General features: G+C 35.9%; 2 protein-coding genes across 2 annotated transcripts; one reads left to right on the top strand and one right to left on the bottom strand.

Annotated features, from left to right (window-relative positions):
• Positions 1 to 6,841: 6,841 nt before the first annotated feature.
• Positions 6,842 to 13,173, bottom strand: LOC103454690 (proteasome subunit alpha type-3). Its single transcript, XM_008394282.4, has 10 exons — positions 12,874 to 13,173; positions 12,707 to 12,746; positions 12,513 to 12,596; positions 11,500 to 11,573; positions 10,718 to 10,804; positions 10,551 to 10,635; positions 10,382 to 10,428; positions 9,847 to 9,912; positions 9,360 to 9,450; positions 6,842 to 7,165 (listed from the first exon to the last, which is right to left on the bottom strand). The coding sequence occupies exons 1-10, from the start codon at positions 12,975 to 12,977 to the stop codon at positions 7,094 to 7,096; spliced, it is 750 nt and encodes a 249-aa protein (XP_008392504.2). The 5' UTR covers positions 12,978 to 13,173; the 3' UTR covers positions 6,842 to 7,093.
• A 1,191-nt stretch (positions 13,174 to 14,364) lies between these two features.
• On the top strand, positions 14,365 to 20,994 carry LOC103454689 (14 kDa zinc-binding protein). The gene is made up of 5 exons (XM_008394281.4): positions 14,365 to 14,699; positions 14,793 to 14,850; positions 15,933 to 16,022; positions 20,491 to 20,608; positions 20,733 to 20,994. The coding sequence occupies exons 1-5, from the start codon at positions 14,551 to 14,553 to the stop codon at positions 20,798 to 20,800; spliced, it is 483 nt and encodes a 160-aa protein (XP_008392503.1). The 5' UTR covers positions 14,365 to 14,550; the 3' UTR covers positions 20,801 to 20,994.

Genomic DNA, 20,994 nt, shown 5'->3' with positions numbered 1-20,994 from the left:
CGGGGATTATGAGGGATTGCTAAAACACTTGAAACTGACTTAAAAACGTAAAATTAAGTTTAAAACACTAAACTAGACTCAAAGAATTCAAAACAAACTCGAAGAACTCAAAATAAGCTAAAAACACTCAAATCTGCCTAAAAACACAAACTGGGCAGATTTGGACTCTAAACACACTTTTGGAAGAATTTTGGTTTCAACTTGGTTCAAAATACTTAAAAGCACAAACTAAATCAGTTTCTAACTAATATGACTCAACAAGGTAAAGGGGGTTTTGGTTTTGATGAATTTGAAAACAAAACAAGTAAATTAAAGAACTAATGAAATCTGCACAAATTTGAGTAAATTGAATGGATGGAAGGCTAGCTAGGAGGTTATTCTCCACACATGACACACTTGCAAACAAAACGATTTCCAATTGCTTTTCAATAAACTACGAATTCTCAACGCCCCAGATTAACTGTGAATTGCACTAATTAACCCTCAGATTTTCCTAATTTCATTGAATTGGATGATTGCATACAACAACCCAAAGCATTCCCCACAAGTTCCCTACATGAATTGCATAATAGAGATACAAGCAAGAATCATTAAGTTCTATGAAAATCATAAGCATTGACGAAACACTTGTAACTAGGAATTGCATGAAACTTATGCCAAGAATTTACTTAACACGGTTGTGACGAGCAACCTTCACTACTTGTGAATATAAGTTCATAATGATTAGGTGAAACTCCCTTATATCCTAGCATCAGATTTATGCATGAAAATTAAGCGTGCACTCTCAACCAACATACACAAATCAGTTTTAATTCAAATGGATAAGTAAATTGAATTCACAACTTATGAATCACAACTAAAAGTAATCAAATCATATTGCAAGCATGAACATGGTTTCGAATTCCCCCTAGCTAAGGGGGGTTTAGTTCCTCATACTCACAAAGCAAAGATAAACAAATTTAGGCATTGAAAATAAAAGAATGAAAACACCTAAAAACGCTCCAACAATCCAACTTGAATAGCAAGCACGTCCAAGGGTTCTCCTTCTTCTCTTTGTTGTGGCACAAGTGTCTAGGATGTGTATGGATATATGGAAAGGTTAGGAATGTATTTAAGATTGGTGAATGTCTCGGCCAAGGGAAGGAAAATGTATTTGTGTTTGTGAAATGTGGGATTTATGGATGTATGGATGGAATGGATCTCATGGCATGGAAAATGGAAGTGTATGGAGATGTGTTTGAATGTATGGATGAAATGGAATGGAGCTCATGGCAAGGGACTTGTGTTTGTGAATGAAGCTCTTTTTTTATGGATCCAGATTGTCCTTAGGAAGGGGAATGGTGGATGTATTTATAGGCTAAGGAGAGGACCACTTCAATTCCTTGCATGTGCAGTTTGTATGGGTGTGTGATGTCCATGTTTCCCTTTACATTTGCACACACATGACCTCCATCATTTCAACCACAAAACAAACACATTTTCTGCCCATGTGTGTGTGTTTTTCCTTTTCATTTGCATACACATGTTCTTCATTATTTCAGCCAACAATCCACCCATTTTCTGCCCATGCCAAGCCCTCCATGCCGTGCCTTTCTTGTTGTGTGTGTGCTGTCCATGTAGAGTGTGTGTATGCCCTCCAACCTGTGCAGTTTGCATGTGTGTAGCTGTCCATGTTTCTCTTTTGCATGTGTCGTGCCTTCTCTTTCTAGCTGTGCATTTCCACTTGCTCCAAAGCCAAATGAGTGCAATCAAAACCCCATTTCCTGTTGAGTGTTGATGACAAAGCAAAACACAAAACAAGTGCCTTTACTTTCTCATTTTATTAGCCAAATCTGCTTAGCCCTTTTCTAAACCTTTCAGTGTTACAATACCCATAACTTCTTCTATAAAAATGATATTAACAATCCGTAAATTGCTCCAGAAAATAGACATCCGTAGCTTTCCAAGTATATAAGGCTCATTCTCTCATTCATTCTGAGTTATTCGTAACATGCTTCCAAAGTCAGCTAATCTGCACAGGCAATTTTGACGAATTTGTTACTTAATATCTCACTTGTGCTACTTTTCTTTTCTTTGTTTGATAAATCACACAAAACACAAAAACATAGTAAATAGCTCAAAAATATAAGGAACTAACTAAGAAAAGACAAGTGAATTTTATGTAAAATATATATAAATATGAGATTATCAAGGACTTTGGTACAACAGAAAGTGTTAAGTTTGTGACCTTCGCTAGATTGCTCCAGTCACTAGCATGGATAAGAATGTAAATGGATAGAGATAGGGAAGCAAACACAAGATGTACGTGGTTCACCCAAATTGGCTACGTCCACGGAGTAGAGGAGTTCTCATTAATTGTGAAGGGTTTACACAAGTACATAGGTTCAAGCTCTCCTTTAGTAAGTACAAGTCAATGATTTAGTACAAATGACATTAGGAAATATTGTGAAAGAATGATCTCTATTTATAGAAGAGAGTTTCTAGTTTCATTCTGACATTGACACGTGTCGTGTTGTGATTGGCTTCTGATGTTAACACGTGTCGCGCTATGATTGGCTTCTGATGTCGACACGTGTCGCGCTGTGACTGGCCTCCTGGTTGGAGGGAAACTCTTCTGGGTCCTTGACGGTATAACGTTGACCGGTGCTCAGTAGTTTCGGGATTGGTCAAGTATGGTACAAACATCTTTACATCCCAATTTTGAATAAGGAACTTAATTCCGTCACTATAATTTTAAGAGATTGATGGATTGTTTTGTTTGACAAAACATTGTTCGTTATTAACGAATAATTAGATTATTGTAATCCAATTCATTGTGTCTATATTATAGAGATTATGTGGTAGTGTTAACTGTTTAGAATATAATGATGCTTAAAACCCAAAAGGTTACAAGGTAGTGACTAACTTACTAAGTTGTGACACCTCGAAAACATAAATTACAAGTTGGCCATAGATGGATGCTATGGATCGTTAGATTCGGATCCAATGCCTTCTTGTTAAACTTCTATGAGGGCGAATTGTTCGAATCTTTATTATTTTGGAAAGAAGAAAGATTCCCAAAGTTGTTAAGGTTAATTCACTCAGATGTTAGTGGAATGTATCCACTACATAATACTACTCATGTTGTGTGACATTTACTGAAGATCACTCTCGGTTGGACTATCGTGTATTTTGAATGAACACAAGTCCGAAAACTTTGCAAAAGGTTTCATAGAAAATGTAAGTTGATGAGTAAAACATCTAAAGTATTTTTCTCCTTAGATTTGATCAAATGAAAATGAACAATTTAGAAGAGTTTCCTTGAAAGGTATCAGGGAATGTAGCATCATAAGAATGGATTTCTCCATTAGGAGAAGAACGAACTCTAGTTAGATGTAGTTCGTTACATATTAACAAATTACTCATATATAGGATATACACTTCTAAGACAATCTAATTGTCAATAAGAATGTCTTCCAAAATGTTTCAGAACTCCATAGGATGTAGTTGGAAAGAAAGACAAGTCTTAATTGAGTTAAGATTTGGGGTTGTGTGCGAATAAGCAATATTTGTTTGAGAACAATCTTGTGGGATTCCTTAAATTAACCTTAGGATATCACTTCTATAAACCAACTAACAAAGGTTGCAGGTTGGGTAGTTCATTATAATCCTACAACAGGATTTGCCTAAGATAGAGCAAATGAATGAGAGGTAGAACTCAAGGAGTAAGTTCTTTGAGAGACAAGATGATACTCAACAAATGTAACAACCTAGTTCCTACAACATGAGCTCCAAGGTAGTTGAGAAGGATCTGTAAACCATCTCAGTTGAATGGTTTGAACTTTATGATTATGTCATAGAGTTACACCTCTTAATTCGAAAGAAAAAAAGAATGAAGATCTTTTTTACTATATTGGGTGTGTGTAGGACATATACTCAAGGAAATGGTATAATACCATTTGACCCGAAATAGTGAAACCTTCAAAGCTAATTGATAGCTCAAGGTGACTACAATCAAAGAGATTGGTTGACTTGGAAGAAACCATCTTTAACGTAGTCTTGGTTTTAATTAATTCAAATATTGCTTGCTACAACTAAACAGTGATTCAATGTTTAGACATAATATGGGTTTCCGAAACCATTATCAAGATAGTCTTGATGATATATGTCTAAGACTAGGAACCACAAGGTGTATAAGTTGTAGAGATCCATCCACCATGAACCTAAGCAAGCTAGTGGGAGCTATAAGCGTCCCATGAGAAAAGATCAAATCGCTTGATTTCTCGTAAAGATGTTAATGAATCTTTTGTTTACTAGTTTTACAAAAGATTAGTAGGAGTTAACCATATTCCTACATTTAAACATATACGATATATTAAATCTTGGAAATGAAAAAGGATTCTTCTTCGATCTCCTAATAAAATCACCAACTGTTGAAACCAAATTTGTACACACATGCACACAAATGAGTTATTTAATCAGAACCACCCATGAACTCCAGTGAAGTGTGAATGGGGTTGATTGAGGGCAGATTTGTGCTTGAATCCATGATCAGACTGCTTACATATCTCCAGGAAGAAGAATCAAATTACAGGTATAGTTCTAGAGATGGAGTGGTGTGGTGCGTGCGACATCGTGAACCATCCTTGACAAAGATGCATTGACTTACGCGTGTAGGAGAAAGGAGTCTCCATGTCTATGTGTAGACGAGTGACATGTAGAGAATATGCGTTGATATTAGATGATCATGGAGAAGTTAAAGAGATCGCTTGAGATCCAGAGATTCTCCTGGATAAATACCCAGACTAGGGTATTTATAAAGATCTTGACCGAGTAATCCCTATTAAATCAGGAGACAATCTATGAGGGAATTTAGGATAAAATATTCAATCCTCTTAGGATTATATGATTACATTGCCTAATCCCCAAGGTATCCTAGTTTGACATGAATTAGAGTTTCCTTACTTGGAAGACAAGTAATACTTATAATGGGCTTAAGTCTAGCATGTTGGACTAAGGTTGTCTGATTACGTATTCTGACTAGTCAACTAATCAGAATATTTGCCCTAATTCTGACTAAGAAGCTTAAGTGACACGTGACAGGGGCCTAAAACTAATAGTCCCACATGTGCCATGTCATCAAACAAACTAGAAAATTGATGGAATTGGATGACATGGATGACATTTATGTGCGATAGTAAAGTTTAGTGATGAAATTGATACATCTTATAATTTAGGGACCAAAATAATGAGATGTGTCAATTTTAGAGGGACTATTTTTCTTGGGAGAAGAGTTAAACAAATAGGAAATTTTGACATACTCCGCGATTTTTTTCACACTAGTTTTTATTACAATAATGCTAATAATACCATATTATGTCACAAGTGACGTGTATAATACTATGTTAATTAATAATTTTTTCTCATTAAATACTAATTGAAGATATCACATATCATCATGTAATTTTAGTATGTGTTTCAAATGTATAATAAATCTAACATATTATTCTAGAATGCGTTTGATTTGTGAGGAATGAGAAATTATTGGTTTTCCCCGGTAAACTGATGCTTGGAAATCATTTTAGAGCTCATGGGAGAATAAAGGGGAAATAGAAACCTTCCTTTCATTTGGGTATCGCTTCCTTCTCTAACAGAAAAAAAGGCAAACATTAATTCACGTTCTGCTTATCAATCCTTATTGGCCATTGAAAATGCCAATTCTGTCTCGAGAAATTGGCTCCTCTGAATTTGTTTGGTTTGGTCATCATTTCATTTTTAGTTTTTGGTAATTTTTTTTTAAACTAAAAAATAAAGTCTGAATACCTTCAGTTTTCAGATTTAAAAAAAATGAAAACTGAAAACTCGGCCAAATTTTGAAAACTCCAAAAAGCAGTTTTCAGTTTTAATTTTTTTGAAATTTGAAAACCGAAAAAAGTAGTTACCAAATAAAAGTGAAGAAAAAAAAAACATAAGTTTTGTAGTCTTGAACTGTTGAGGATAAAGAACATAATATCCTTCGATACAAAACTACAGAGAAGCATGAAAACTAGGAGCTTCAAAATATCTATTAAATGTGTTTCACTGAAAAGAACCCAGTAGATACCAAACTGAAGGTAGTACCCCTTTGATTGTAGCTTTTACAGGAACACCAAGTACGGTCTGGAGGATTGTAGCTTTCATTGGTTATTGAAGGGAGTGCCTCTTTCACTGTAGCTTTCATCGGTTAGGATTTGTTCTACAGCGGAGGTGAGAGGAATTTTGAAAGTTGAAGATATTTGGGTTGTGTTTAGAAATTTCTTTTCTTTTTCTTTTTTTAACTTTTTAAGGTTGAAATTATCATTGCATGGTATGATATATAAGCCATTTAATATTACGTTTTAATTTGAGGTATATTCAACATTAAATGAAGTGCTAATTAAAAAAACCTAAATTAAATGGTTATCAAACGGCCCTTAATATAAAAACACGAAAGAAATTTCTATTTTTCATCCTCTACAAAGAGACGTGAGAAATTAGTTCCTATAAATTCCTGTCCACGCAATTTGATTGGTTAGGTCCGCGAGTAGAGCTCAACTTGAATAGCGTCTAAGAGCTTTAAATGAAATGGGGAGAAGAGGGAGTTGGAGAGGGCGGGCACAGCGGGAGCAACCGAGCAAGTCGTATAAAGGCTTGCATTTCATTCCCAACACTATTTTCATGTTATACATAGATTAGAATTTTGATTGATATGGTTCGTGTCAAAAAGTGCCAAAAACAAAAATCCATTCGTTTACGGAAGAACCCGAAAATATGTTTAGAAACAAAAATTGAACTCCATCAAAGCACACACAAATGAAAATAAAAGTTTTAGCAAACTCCCAAGTGAAAAAACAGAAATACTTCAGCAGTTAATAAGGAGAGTGCATAATAATGTAAGTGAAACTCTGTTTCTCAAACATCCTACAGATGCGGTTTGCACCACGTCTTCGGTAAATTGAACATTTTAACGTACAAGAAATACTACAGCAGCTCAAATTGGCTAATGAAAATCCATCAATCTTATCTCATTAACCCTTTTCTGTTGATGTTCTTCTAGTAGGGTTTCAGAATATTAACACATTATTTCATCAGCTTCTTAATCTGCATCCATATCTTCCAATGCTGCTTTAGCCGCTGCCTTTGCTTCCTCTAGAAGCTCATCTGGAACCTGAACAACCAATAACAAAATCATCAATCTGCAGGTTGGCAACACAGGCTTTCAAATATAACAAATACAATGAAGGCGAAAAAAATTATATCAGTATGAAGTAGCTAACAGAAACAGAGTAGTGTTGGAAAATTGTTCATTTAAATGCATCAGAACCTTCCGTGCTAAATCATCCAATTTGAGTAAAAGAATAAATGTGGGAGTATATAGTGCACAAGTTCGGTGAATCAGTAGGCACTTCTAGCTAGGAATCACACACAACTGAATATGACCGCACATCAAACACCACAAACTCTAAATCCTGTACTGGTTAAGATGACTTGCGTTTTAGAGGAAAGAGACTAAATACAGAAACTAAGCCTTCAAAATGAGAAGCATAATGATTTCCTTTACCACATTTTTCTTACCACCAAACAGAGGTACATGGGTCCCACCAATGTCGGTCCTAACTACCTCCATTAGAAAGGTGGTCAATATATGTAGTACAAATGGCAGCACTCAAAAAAAGATTGTATTCAAATCAATGTTTTAAAAGGCCAAGACATAGGAGAGGCGTTTCATGGATAGCGACTATGCAAAAGCCTTGAGGCGTGAGGTGAAGCCTCATGGGACCTAAATTATATATATACTTTGTAAAACAAACATCCTTTGTCATTCAAAAGTGCACAAGTCATTAACAAGTTTAACTCAAAAACATAAAAAACAAATAATAAATAAATAAAAAATCATTCATCCAAATATGCACCACAAACACTCTCTTTCCTTCGTTAATATCCACTCATTTTACAACACTAATATGGTCCACATGCATCCCCCACCCACTCTATTTCCCTTGGTACACCCTCACTCTCATTTTCCCTCTTCGCTGGGTGGCGGTGGTGCTGCTTGGTTGGTGGTGTTGCGAGAAGAAGATAAGGTAGGGTTTCAGAGTTTCACAAAGAAGAACGTGAGGCTGTCGAGGACTTGAGTGTCGAATGAAGAAGACTGAGTAGAAGTTCTATAAAATAAAATGAAAATGCCCAAAACGCCCTAAGGCACACCTCAACCACGTCCAAGCGAGTTTTTGCCTATTCCCACTTGCTTAGAGGCGTTTTCACCCCCGCCCAATGTATTAAAAGCATGAGGCCTGGGCAAGGCGTCCAAGGGATAGCCCAGCGTGAGGCGTGAGGCGTGAGGCGTGAGGCGTGAGGCAAAGCCTCATGGGACCTAAATTTTTTAATATATACACTAAGCATACACATATTAATCATTAAAAAAAAAAGATTATTAATCAATAATCACCCTAAGCACACACATATATTATAAATACATATACACACAAACATATATATATACATATATTATATTATATATATAAAATGGAGGATGAAAAGCACAATGAGCACACATATAACAATGCACGCAGACAGCACACACATCCATTATATAAAAAAAAAATCATAAAAAAAAAGACAGAGAGATGATAGTGCAAGGAAGAAGTATGAGGCAGTTAAAACCCTACCCAAAATTTGGGTTTGGGAGTATAAAAAATGTAAAAAATAAATAAAAAAATCCCCTGAGGTGGCTCCAGCGGTGCCTTCCTCCCACTCCCTCACAACAGAGGTAGCAACCCTCAAGCCCAGCCTCACAGGGCGCCTAGGCGCGCCCTGAGGCAAGCCTTTTAAAACATTGCCCCCGCCCCACCTCCAAAACCGCCGAGGCATGCCTTGGGGCAGGTTTTTAAAAACATTGATTCAAATTAACAGTCGTAGATCATAATGAAAATCTTTTGCATAAATAAATCTAGATGGAAATTGACATACACATAAGGAGAATCAGCTCGGGCTCCAAAAATATTCTCAATTTTTGTTCCAAACATTAACATTTGTGAGACCCACAATTGAAATGTACAATTCTACATCCTCCAACTAAGATATAGGTTATTGGTCATGGAGTCATGGGCCACTCAACTGATCGGTGGATCCTTAAGAAAAGCTATGGACTCATGCTCAGAATTCACAAAGAATGGTGCGTAACAAACAATTAAAAGGAAAATAGAAAATGAAACAAAAAAGAATTAAAACAAAAAAACTTCTGAAAACACAAAATGTCAAAAATAGGTATGAGAAGCAAATGTGGTAAATAAAATAAAAGCCACATCGTAAATTAGTTTGAAATTTGCAAGTTTCTTGAACTCGGAAAGAAATTCAGATACCTTCTGATGCAGACGGTTTGATTCGTCACAGACCCAGCTCATTTCTAACTCAAATTCCTTGTCCTTTGCCTCATCATGAATTCCATAAATGCTGTTGTGCATCATTGAATATTTAAGTTAAAAGGGCAAAAATAGCTTGCAGACCTCTATCTTGTTCGTAGTGACATGATTAGACTTAAATGACAAATATTACCATGGATGAACCATTCTTGTTATCTCCATGTACAGAAAAGAATGGAAGTTTCACATTAATGACAAAACTTAGGTATGCTGAATTTTAAGACAAAATGGTAAAAAAGAGAGCCGTTTGTCTTGAACAGGTTACATTGTTAATGAACCACATCTGATGTAATGGTTAAGAAACAAACCATTATTTAAAGACCTTGTAACAAAATACCTTCATGCATAAAAAGTCTATAGCTAGATGTCATCATCATCAAATTAAAACATGCCAGATAGAAAAGTATTCATGGTGTATGTCACTCACATCTTGGCTACTTCAATAACTCCTTGCCGACAAGTCAACTCCGAAAGCTTCAACTTTTCAATCTCTCTGTCATCACATGACAGAGATATATAAGCATCAACATTCAAATTTCTCAGCACAATAAACTATAATAATAAAATATTAAAATAAGAAAATATTTGACATTAATGTCATTGTTAAAATATAAGACACATGCTCAAGAATCCTTGTTGTTAGTATGGGCTGTATACAGCCTTGTAGATAGATTTTGGTTTGGTCTTTGACTATTTGATTTAAGGCTTACAGTTTGGTAGTTCAATTTTTGTTTGATTCGGGGTTTATATACATTCTATATTCTCTTTTCAACATTTTATCAAAGCAAAATGTTCTCTCTTCCACCCAAGTTCTTATCCTATTCTGATCACAAGCTTTCAGAGTGACCAAGATAGACCAAATTGAGCGCAAATTAATAGGAAGATTTTCACACAAAGCAAAAAAAGTTTATAATGCTGCAATATCCTGTCAGAAAAATTTAGAAAGCAAACTCTCAACTTACGTCTTGGCAGCCTGCCTGCCCTTTCCAATTGCAGCACCAAAATACCTCTAGATAATATGCAAAAGCAAAGATTAATACAAAAAATAATTAATTAAAACGATAAATTAAAATGTTCAAGGATAAACACTATTCTTATAGCAATGACAACCAGATACGAAAGTAAACTCACATAAGAAACACCAGAAGGTTCAACCATGTACAATTGTGGCCCATCTCTGTCATAACCACCAAGGATTATCCCACATCCAAAAGGTCTGCAAATAACTCTCACAGATAATCAGAAGGGATGAAAAGAACCTTTGAAATGACAAAATGAAAAGTCTGTTCTCAACAAACCTGAGCCACCAATATAGTGTACACAAATGCACATAACTAGCAACACGTTCAGCAAGTTCCTTAACAGGAATCTGTTCACCATACACACTGCAGGAAGAATCATAAAAATAAGAACATAATAAACTAAAGGTACACAGACCAATCATGTATAATTACGAGCCAATCATGAAATAGCAAATGGTAAGATTCTAAAAAAGGAAGAGATTATATTTTTTACAATTATGCACCAGCATAAAATTACAAGGCAAAATTTACAGAACTTGTTCACCAACCAAACTGTCTATATAACTCAAGCAGATACTAACAAAATTGACCTCTTAATGTCCATTATTAACAGGCGTCAAACAACAATAAATAAGTACTGACTTCTGAAAATACAAGTGTAATGTAAAACAGATAATAGCCACCAAGTGAGGGACCAGAAATTATTTTCATTTTATAAAGGTGCAAGTGGGATCCAATCCAAACTAAAGATTTTGGGCCTTTCTATTGACTCATTAAACTACATGAAAAGCCAAAGTAAGAATATATATACTCAGACTGATTAGACCAACTTTAAGTTGATATTTAAACACAAATCCAGCCTAACAGACCTGTTCTTTCAAATTATACTAGTGTGACAAACTGAAAGAGAAAATGTAAGGATAGCAAGGGAGGATAGATTAACACAATTCCATGAGTGAGAGAGAGGGAGAGAGAAAATGTTTAGACGTTCTACAGAACAAAAACCTTCAATGTTTTCTTGTTTGTTTTATACGTGAAATCCAAAGGAAAAGGCAAACCTTTCATAGTTGGTGGCTTCAGACTTGGTCCTAGCAACAATTTGCCTACCATCTGCAGCTAATCCTGCCACTGCCTGTAATCAGTAAATGTCACAAAATGCATCACAAGCTAATTTTGAAAGTCAGTTCTCTGATGGTAAGATTGATTGAATACAGTTAAGCACCCAAAATTATCAGACGAAACTCATATGATGTCAAAAAATCTAGATCTGGCACAAAATATATGAAAATCTGTGTATATCATACATTCTTTGAATATCTCAACATATCCGCCAAAGAGCTAAGGAATTAAAGATGCATCAACTTATAACTAATTCACATGCTGTTTAAAATAACATATCACCAGTTTGACGAAAGCCTAATAAGGAAATCTTAAAGGAAATGCACGAATGATACAAGATTCAGGTTAGCCCAGTCTTGCAGATTCAAACCAACTTGTGACTTTTCTGTTCCCAATGGCATTTGAAAATAAGCAGCAATTTGCTACTCGTTTTCAAATACAATCCCAATGATGAGCATAGGAGTATATACGTTATATGGAGAGTAAGTCAGAGATATTCAGGTGTGACTAACTCCAGTTTGGTTGAAGAAAAAAAGGGCCTGTAAATTTGTGAAAATAAATCAGACTCTTTGAACACCAGGATTGCTTTAAGTTTAAGAGATAGATCTCTCATATTTTTAAGCCGCAAGAGAAACACTTCTTTCTTTTCAAAACACAGCTAGAGGCCAGAGCAAGAGAAACACTCCTTCCTCACACCCTCCGTTCCCTTTATGACTTGGTTGATAATTCAAATTTCTTATGAAGAATATAGAATTTCCCCAACATTATAGGTGTCCATGGAACATATAATCGAACATTCAAACTAATCATGACCACAACAAAATCCTGACCTACTTAATTAGCAGTAATAGATATGTTAAAAACCAAAAAGTTAACAAATTAACCATAAGTGAGCTCCCTGAGCATTTAGTAGAACTGGGTATTAAACTCTATAAAGAATCCAAGTAAATACCATCCCGGAGTGGCGATGAACTGAATGAATCCTTCTATTAGAACCGGGCAGCATCATCTTCGACGCTATGAGCTTTTCCACAGCCTGAAATTCAGAATAAATCAATTTAAATAAAGAAAAAAAAACCCTAAGTTTAAATATCCGAGCGTATGAGAGCAAGAATTTCAAAAAATTTATAAGAAAAAAGGGTTTACCATAACAACGCCGTCCTTACATTTGATCCCAATGACAGTCCTGCAACACACAAAATTTACAATTACAAACCCCTTAAACCCCAAATCAGATGGCGAAAAATGCTGGAGATTGAGAAATTGGATTGCCGCGGGGAAGCAAATAGGGTTTGGAGAGGAACGGTTGGTACCCGGAGTTGTCGACGGCTTTGGCGGCGTACTCGATCTGGAAGACGCGGCCGTCGGGGGAGAATGTGGTGACGGAGAGATCGTAACCTGTTCCGATGCTGCTCATCTTCTTCCTTTTTTCTGCTGTTTATTGTTGTTTGGAGAGTGTTCGACTGAGAGAAGCAAACAGCTACAATTAAAGAGACATTGGCTTACCTCTCAAGAAAGAAAGAAATAAATATATAAATAAATAAATAACTACACTCTACACTTTTGCAATTTGCGAATCAAATACAAAACAAAAGGAGTATAGAAAACCATAGGGCCGGGCTTTATACGGCTCATTTTTAAAATGAACGGTGCTTGGGCCTTTACATATTAGATTTAGGTCAGCCCAGAACATTCAATGAAGCGTCCTTGTTGGTCTCGAAATTACTGACGTTGGCAGGAAGTGCTAGAAAATGGGCATGAGTGAGATAATACTTCAATTGCTGGAAACTCTGCTCGCAATCATCATCCCATTCAAACCTAACTCCTTTCTTGGTCAATTTTGTCAAAGGTAAAGCTATGGCTATAAGAAAGAAGAGTTAAACCGTTTGCGCTAGAACCATATATAAGATTATCTTTTGCATATAATCTATTTTATATGCATCTGTATACATGTAATGAAAATTTAGGGGCCCTTCCGAATTGGGGGTCCTGTGCAGTGGCACCTATTGCACACCCTCAGGGCGGGCTCTGCTTGTGTATATCACATACATCTTTTTATGTCTAATAAGATCTCTTTGATTTCTCTCTAATCATCTATTTAACACACATTCTTTACACACTGTTCGTTATGCATGGACATGGAAACTCCTCTCTCCTACAAGGCTTAGTCAAGGTATATTTGTCAAGGATGGTTCACGATGTCGCACACACCACACCACTATTCTATAAAATTACGCCCATGATGTGATTCTACTTCCCGAAAGATATGTAGGCGGTTCGATCATGGAATCAATCACACCTTCGATCAACCCAGTTCACCCATCACTAACATGAGTGATTACTATCAAATACTGCCTTCGTCCGTGGATATGCACAAATTTGATTCCAACAGCACACATGTGGGACCACATATCCAATGATAAGGTGTAATATGGATAAAGGTTATTATCGTAAATAGCCTCTAAAATGGGGTAACCTATCATTTAGTCCCTAAAGTTTAAAAGATCAGTCAATGTCATTCTGGAATTGACTACTCACATCAATGTGGTCCTTAATGTTCAAGTATGTCAAAAATTTTGCCAATTTGCTAATTTTTCCTATTATTTTATATCATTTATCTCTATGTTTTGTTAAAAAAATTGGCTTTAAATGAGTTTAATTACTTTTCATATCTTTAACCAAATATGGCCACTTAGGAAAATTTATTATTATTTTTTTTTTAAAAGGATAAATCAACTTTATGGAGGAGTTTCAATTCAAAGACAAATTGTAGAGTGAAGTTAAGAGTTTGACAATAATCATGTCATATTAACAGGTCGCATAAGGAATTGGTATGTAATGTCCAGGACCAAAATGATAGAGGTCCGGATTTGAAGGACATTTGTAACAAAAGGAAAAAAAATGAAAAGAAAAAGGAAATGTAATTGTTACGAAATGACTGTAGTGACCACATAGCGATGCAGAGCAGAAGGTAAAATCGAGGGCATGCGATGGAAAAGGAAGAGAAAAGTATCGTAGGTGCGAGGTCCGATAAAAGCAACCGGCTTGCAGTAATAGGCTCTCACTTTGTAACTCCTCCGAACCCCATGGCTGAGAAGGATGCCGCTCTCGCCGCCGTTCCCTCCGATGCTCCCACCATGTATTTTCGACCACTTTTGATTCAGATTCATTTTACGTTTTAGAAATCATGTAATTGTCTGATTAATTCGATTTATTTGTTTATGTTTTGCAGATTTGACAAGATAATCAACCAGGAAATACCGGCTAAGGTGGTTTTTGAGGACGATAAGGTACTCCCCAGTCCCTTGTGTGTATCTTTGAATTTTCCTATTTTTTATTTATTTATAATTTTTTTATTTGCTTTTTGGAAAATTGCTTAAATGATGAATTACAAATTCTGATTGCTGAAATGTTTGTTTTTTAGTATTTGGTCGATATGTCGTCAATGTTAGCCCGATATGTTCACAGTATTTGATTTTGATGAGTTCATCAATTGGGATTTGTGAATTAATCATTTCAGCTAATTTGTTTTTATATTATCCCCATTGTTTGGTTATAAGTTTGGGGCTGAAAATTGTTAAACTAAAGAAGCTGCCATTTGTTATGTTTATACACTTGTTGCAACTGTCCTGATCCTGTGACGGATTTACTATTAGGCCCCCGTTTGGTAGGCTGGATGGGATAGATTGTGATTAATTAAAATGGACTTGAGTCCAGTCCGTTGTTTGTTATGTTAAAATGTGAGATGGACAGAACTTGACAAGATGGGTTATGAATCTACAATAGAGTGGGTTATCTAACCTATCCTTATACATGGGTTGCAAGTCCTGTCTTAAAAGTCCTTGCCACTTCAATCCTATCCCTAAGGTCCAATCTCATCTAGCCTACCAAACATGCCCTTATTTAACTCTTCTATTAATTTTGAAATGTAATTTAATTTATATAATATTATATTTTATAATTTCAAACATCTCTAAATTTTCTTTTTAGTACTCAAGTTCAGTCTCTGCAAATTTTCAAATCTTACGCATCCATCATCTCTACTCACATTATTCTATCATTTTTACTACTTTATCACTAATTGGGAAGGAAAAAAAAAAAGGCAAGTGTTACCAAATGTTTTGAGAAGGCCACCTATCAAGTGTGATTCATGGAGATTCACTAGCTTCCTTAAGGCTGGGATGTATTATAAATTAATATGTTTATAATTATATAATATCTTGTTAGTTCAATGCTGTGTTAGCTGTTGTACAGTTTTATCTTCGTCTGTGTTTTTGATGCAGTCACCTTATTTCTGGTTCGTGTATGTTATTGATTTTACGGTTCTCCTTTTTCTGGTTGCTTACCTCTTGTTTTTCTTTACTTTGAACAGGTCCTTGCTTTTAGGGACATTAATCCGCAAGCTCCAACACACATTTTGATTATTCCCAAAGTTAGAGATGGCTTAACTGGACTGTCTAAGGTACTTGGTACTGAACTTATTTGTTTCTTTTTTGTTTATGGATTTCCTCTCTTTCTCCCTATAAGAAATTACAGTAAGCAATAATGCTCCTTATTTAATTACGGAGGGAATATTAGAATTACTTTAGAAACTTTCTTGTCTGACACAGTTCTCGTCTTTCAAGTGAAGTAAAAGAGATGCTCTGCTTTTATATAGAATATTGGAGGTGTGTATAATAATTAATGTTATGGATATAAATGATACCCAATATAAAGTCAGCTAACGAAAAATATCTTTGGTTCTCAAATTTTGGACAAATTAATACACAACTATTTAAGTTGATTCAGCTATGTTCAGTATAAGCAAAGGCGTCAATGTCTTTGTTTTCTTTGACGCAATGTTGTCTATTTTGATGTCACGTCATTGCATGATTTTACGAATAAGTGATATTTTGTGTATCTGTGCTTCTACTCTTTTGGTTTGCGTGATCTTTGCATTGTTGCCCCTACCCTAGTATTGCTTTGTGCTAAACAATCTCCTTTTGCCTTTTAAAAATGCATAGTTTTCGGTCTCCTGGTAGAGTTGCATTGCAATAATACTTCACATATGTTCAACTCACAGCTCATCCTTCTAGATTGAATACATACCCAGAAATTGACCAAGAATCTTGATTTGATTGGAATAATAGTCAACTGGTATTATATCCTCACTACCCTAGATGAACATGTGACCTTTGGTTCTCCACAAATGTGTCTGTATGTTCTTAATGCCCTTAAATGTTCAGTACCTGGGTTCGATAGTAATGAGTAACCATAGCCACGAGAATAGAAATGTTGGGTCTAAGTCGATAGTAACAACTAACTGTAGCCACGAGAATACAAATGTAGGGTCTAGGTCAAAGTATGACATACACAGACTTTCTATACGAAGCATAAGGAACCTTCCTCGCACTCTTCTCTTCCTATCATGTCTTCAATGAGGTACGGTTCGAAGGGTAAAAAACCTTCCCTGGATTTGTGCATAGAAAATCTGACCAGGATTTTATCTATGTATGTCAATTGTGATAACCTAATACCCTTTTATTGTGATTGTATCTGAGCTTTGTCCCATGGAGATTATTGACCTTTTCACTATGATTGGGAAATCACATAAATTTTGATTTCTTTCACTATGCATTGCTCTCCAATGTTCAGTCAGGGTAGACTTTTTAGATAGCATGCTAAATTAATAATTCACTAAGTTTATAAGATACCACATTAAAAAAAGTTTATATAGGTCCCACATAGTATATAAATTAACAATTTCATGATACGTAGTCCTTATGATTCGACTATGAGGCCTTTTTAAAATATGATTCATTCATTGTTTGTTTCTTCTTGAAATTTATGTCACCTTGGATCTCATCTCTAACTTTTCTTAACATGATAAGTTCTGGTGTGGTCTTCTCATACTGCAACAAAAACAACAAAGTCTTTTCCCACTAAGTGGGATCGGCTATATGAATCCTAGAACGTCATTGCGCTCGGCCCTGAACATCTGTCCTCTAATCCTAAGTCTTCCGTTAGATCCAAGTACTCTTAAGTCTTTTCTTAGAGTCTCTTCCAAAGTATTCCTAAGTCTTACTCTACCTCTTCAGCCTTGAACATCTGTCCCGTAATCGCATCTTCTAACCGGAGTGTCAATAGGCCTTCATTTCACATGTCCAAACCAATTTCGGGTACTCTTACTTTACCTTGGATATCCTCATTCCTAATCTTATCATTTCTCATGTGCCCACACATCCAATAAAGCATTCTCATCTCCATTACACTCATTTTATGTACGTATTGATGCTTCACCGCCTAACATTATGTGCCATAAAGCATTGTCAGCTTTATTGCCGTCTTATAAAATTTTCGCTTGAGCTTCAATGACATACGACAGTCACACAACATGCCGGATGCAATCTTCCACTTCATCCATATAGCTTGTATTCTATGGTTGAGAACTCCATCCAATTCTCCGTTCTTTTACAAGATAGATCTTAGGTAGCGAAAGAGGTCGCTCTTTGGTACTTCCTGGTCTCCAATCCTCACCCCTAACTCATTTGAGTAGCCGTTTGCACTGAACTTGCACTCCTTATACTCTGTCTTTGACCGATATAGGCGAAGACCTTTAGATTCCAACACTTATCTCCAAAGGTTAAGCTTCGCATTTACTCTTTCCTGAGTTTCATCTATCAACACTATATCATCTGCGAAAAGCATACATCAAGGAATATCATCTTGAATATGTCCCGTTAACTCATCCATTACCAATGCAAAAAGGTGAGGACTTAAAGATGTGCCTTGATGTAACCCTACGGTTAAGGGGAAGCTTTTGGTTTGTCCTTCATGAGTTCTTACGGCAGTCTTTACTTCATCATAGATATCCCTTATAGCTTGGATATATGCTACTCGTACTTTTTTCTTTTCTAAAATCCTCCAAAGAATGTCTCTTGGGACCCTAGCATATGCTTTTTCCAAATCTATAAAGATCATGTGCAAATCTTTTTTCATATCTCTATATCTTTCCATCAATCTTCGTAAGAGATAGATTGCCTCTATGGCTGAGCGCCCTAGACCGAATTGGTTGTCCGAGACTTGTGTCTCTCTCCCAGAGCTTCATTGTATGATTCATTAACTTAATACCCCTATTCATGCAATTTTGTACGTTGTCCTTATTCTTGTAGATAGGCACCAAAGTGCTCTTTTGCCACTCATTTGGTATCTTCTTCGTTTTCAATCTTATTGAAAAGGTCTGTGAGACATGCTATACCCGTCTCTCCTAAAACTTTCCACACTTTGATCGGTATATCATCTGGGACCACTACTTTTCTATGTTTCATCTTTTTCAAAGTTACAATCACTTCTTCCTTCTTAATTTGGTGGTAAAAGGAGTAGTTTCTACACTCTTCTGAGTTACTCAACTCGCCCAAAGAAGTACTCCTTTCATGTCCTTCATTGAAAAGATTATGAAAATAACCTCTCCATTTGTCTTTGACTGCGTTCTTTGTAGCAAGAACCTTTGCATTCTCATCCTTGATGCACCTCACTTGGTTTAGGTCCCTTGTCTTCTTTTCGCTTACTCTAGCTAGTTTATAGATATCCAACTCTCCTTCTTTGTTATCTAGTTGTTTATACATATCGTCAAAAGATGCTAGCTTAGCTTCTCTCACAGCTTTCTTTGCCTCCTTCTTCGCTATTCTATACCTTTCACCGTTTTCATCAGTCATATCCTTGTTAAGGCTTTACAACATTCCTTCTTAGCCTTAACCTTTGTCTGTAACTCCTCCTTCCACCACCAAGATTCCTTTAGGTGTGGAGCAAAGCCCTTGGACTCTCCTAATACCCCTCTCGATAAATCATATTGCAACAAAAAATGCTTAAATATCATCATCGCTTTGAGAACTTCTTTCCATGAAATGGGTCCCATAGTAGAAATATCATCTTCGACTTCATCATCTTGATCATTTCCCATGACGCTCTCAATAATTTGCTTGTCAGTCAACTTCTCTGAAGTTGTGTCTTCTCCAGGGTAGTTCGAGAGGTCCTCTACATCCATTCCATTACGATAATTCTAACTCTTTGATTACCTTGATAAATTGATAAGTTATTAATTAATCAATAAATTAATAAATTATTGATATATCGATTATTTAATATTCCGCTAAACTAATAGATTTTCTTGGTCCCAAGACTTAATTTATAGAGGTTTAACTGTAGCCTTTCTGTAGGAGTTGTTTATATTTGTATGGTTGAAGATCCAAGTTAGTTATTGATACATTTAAGGATTTCAAATAGACATAATTCAGGAAACTTAAGATGTTTATCCTGTGATATAAAAAGATTCAAAGACAGTGAATATAAGGCTCCGAAGTAGTTGACGGTTGACCTAAAAATACTCGTGTGAACTGCCTCACACTAGAATGTATAGTCTCTTAACCTGTTAATCATGTGGTGCTTGGTAGTTGTATCATAGTTTGAACTATGCTCTCCCGTCACTATTTCATATATATCTTGCAATATTATGGTGTTTGTATGCGAGTGATTTTTTATTTTTTATTTTATAAAATAATGTTATCTTGTAATGATTTTAGCAGTTATATGTTCCTGAAACGAAAAGGAAAACAATAAAATATGATTTAAACTTTGACTGCAGTAAGCTGCTTGCAGCATCATTCCCTCTCCAAACAGTGTATGCTTTATCTGTATAAAATTACTTACGGGTGGGAAACACGATTAGCAAGGTTTAATTTTTCTAAAAACATTAGAAGAACATCAAATGTTGTATGAAATGGGATTTTTGTGGCGATCTATCAACGTTTCTTTTCTTGGGTTGAGTTTCCCTTTACAAGTTGTAAATTTTGTACGAGCATAAGCTCATTTAGCCTTGTAATTTTTCAGTTCATAATTGACGGATGACACAGTGGCGGAATTTAATGTTTTATTGGTTCATTTTTGCTTTCCAGGCAGAGGAGAGACACACTGAGATTCTTGGTCAGCTTCTGTACGCAGCCAAGCTGATTGCCAAGCAGGAGAGTCTTGATGATGGCTTCAGGATTGTGATCAACGATGGCCCAAACGGATGTGCGTGTTATTTCTTACTCTGAATACTTGGGAATGACATATCATTAAGTCTATACCTTTAAACTGTTGGTGTTTTAACTGCTGTTTCCCTTTAAACATAATACTGAGCGATGTCTTCCTGCAGGTCAATCCGTTTATCACCTTCACGTCCATCTGCTTGGAGGACGGCAAATGAACTGGCCACCGGGATAATGCGTACGTTTTAGATGTGCTTATATTGATTATGAGGGGTCCAACAAGATTTCCATGGGGGTTGTGTGTTTGTGAAGATTATATTGACATGGTAACTAGTAGTTTCTAATGGTAGTGGAGATCTGGAACCTGTTATAAACCTTGTCTCTTAAAACTATTGAACTAGAATAAATTAATGTGGCCTTGTTACATAA

This window comes from Malus domestica, chromosome 14 (assembly GCF_042453785.1).
Source record: "Malus domestica chromosome 14, GDT2T_hap1".
Classification (NCBI taxonomy): domain Eukaryota; kingdom Viridiplantae; phylum Streptophyta; class Magnoliopsida; order Rosales; family Rosaceae; genus Malus; species Malus domestica.
This window is presented reverse-complemented; position numbering and strand designations above follow the sequence as displayed.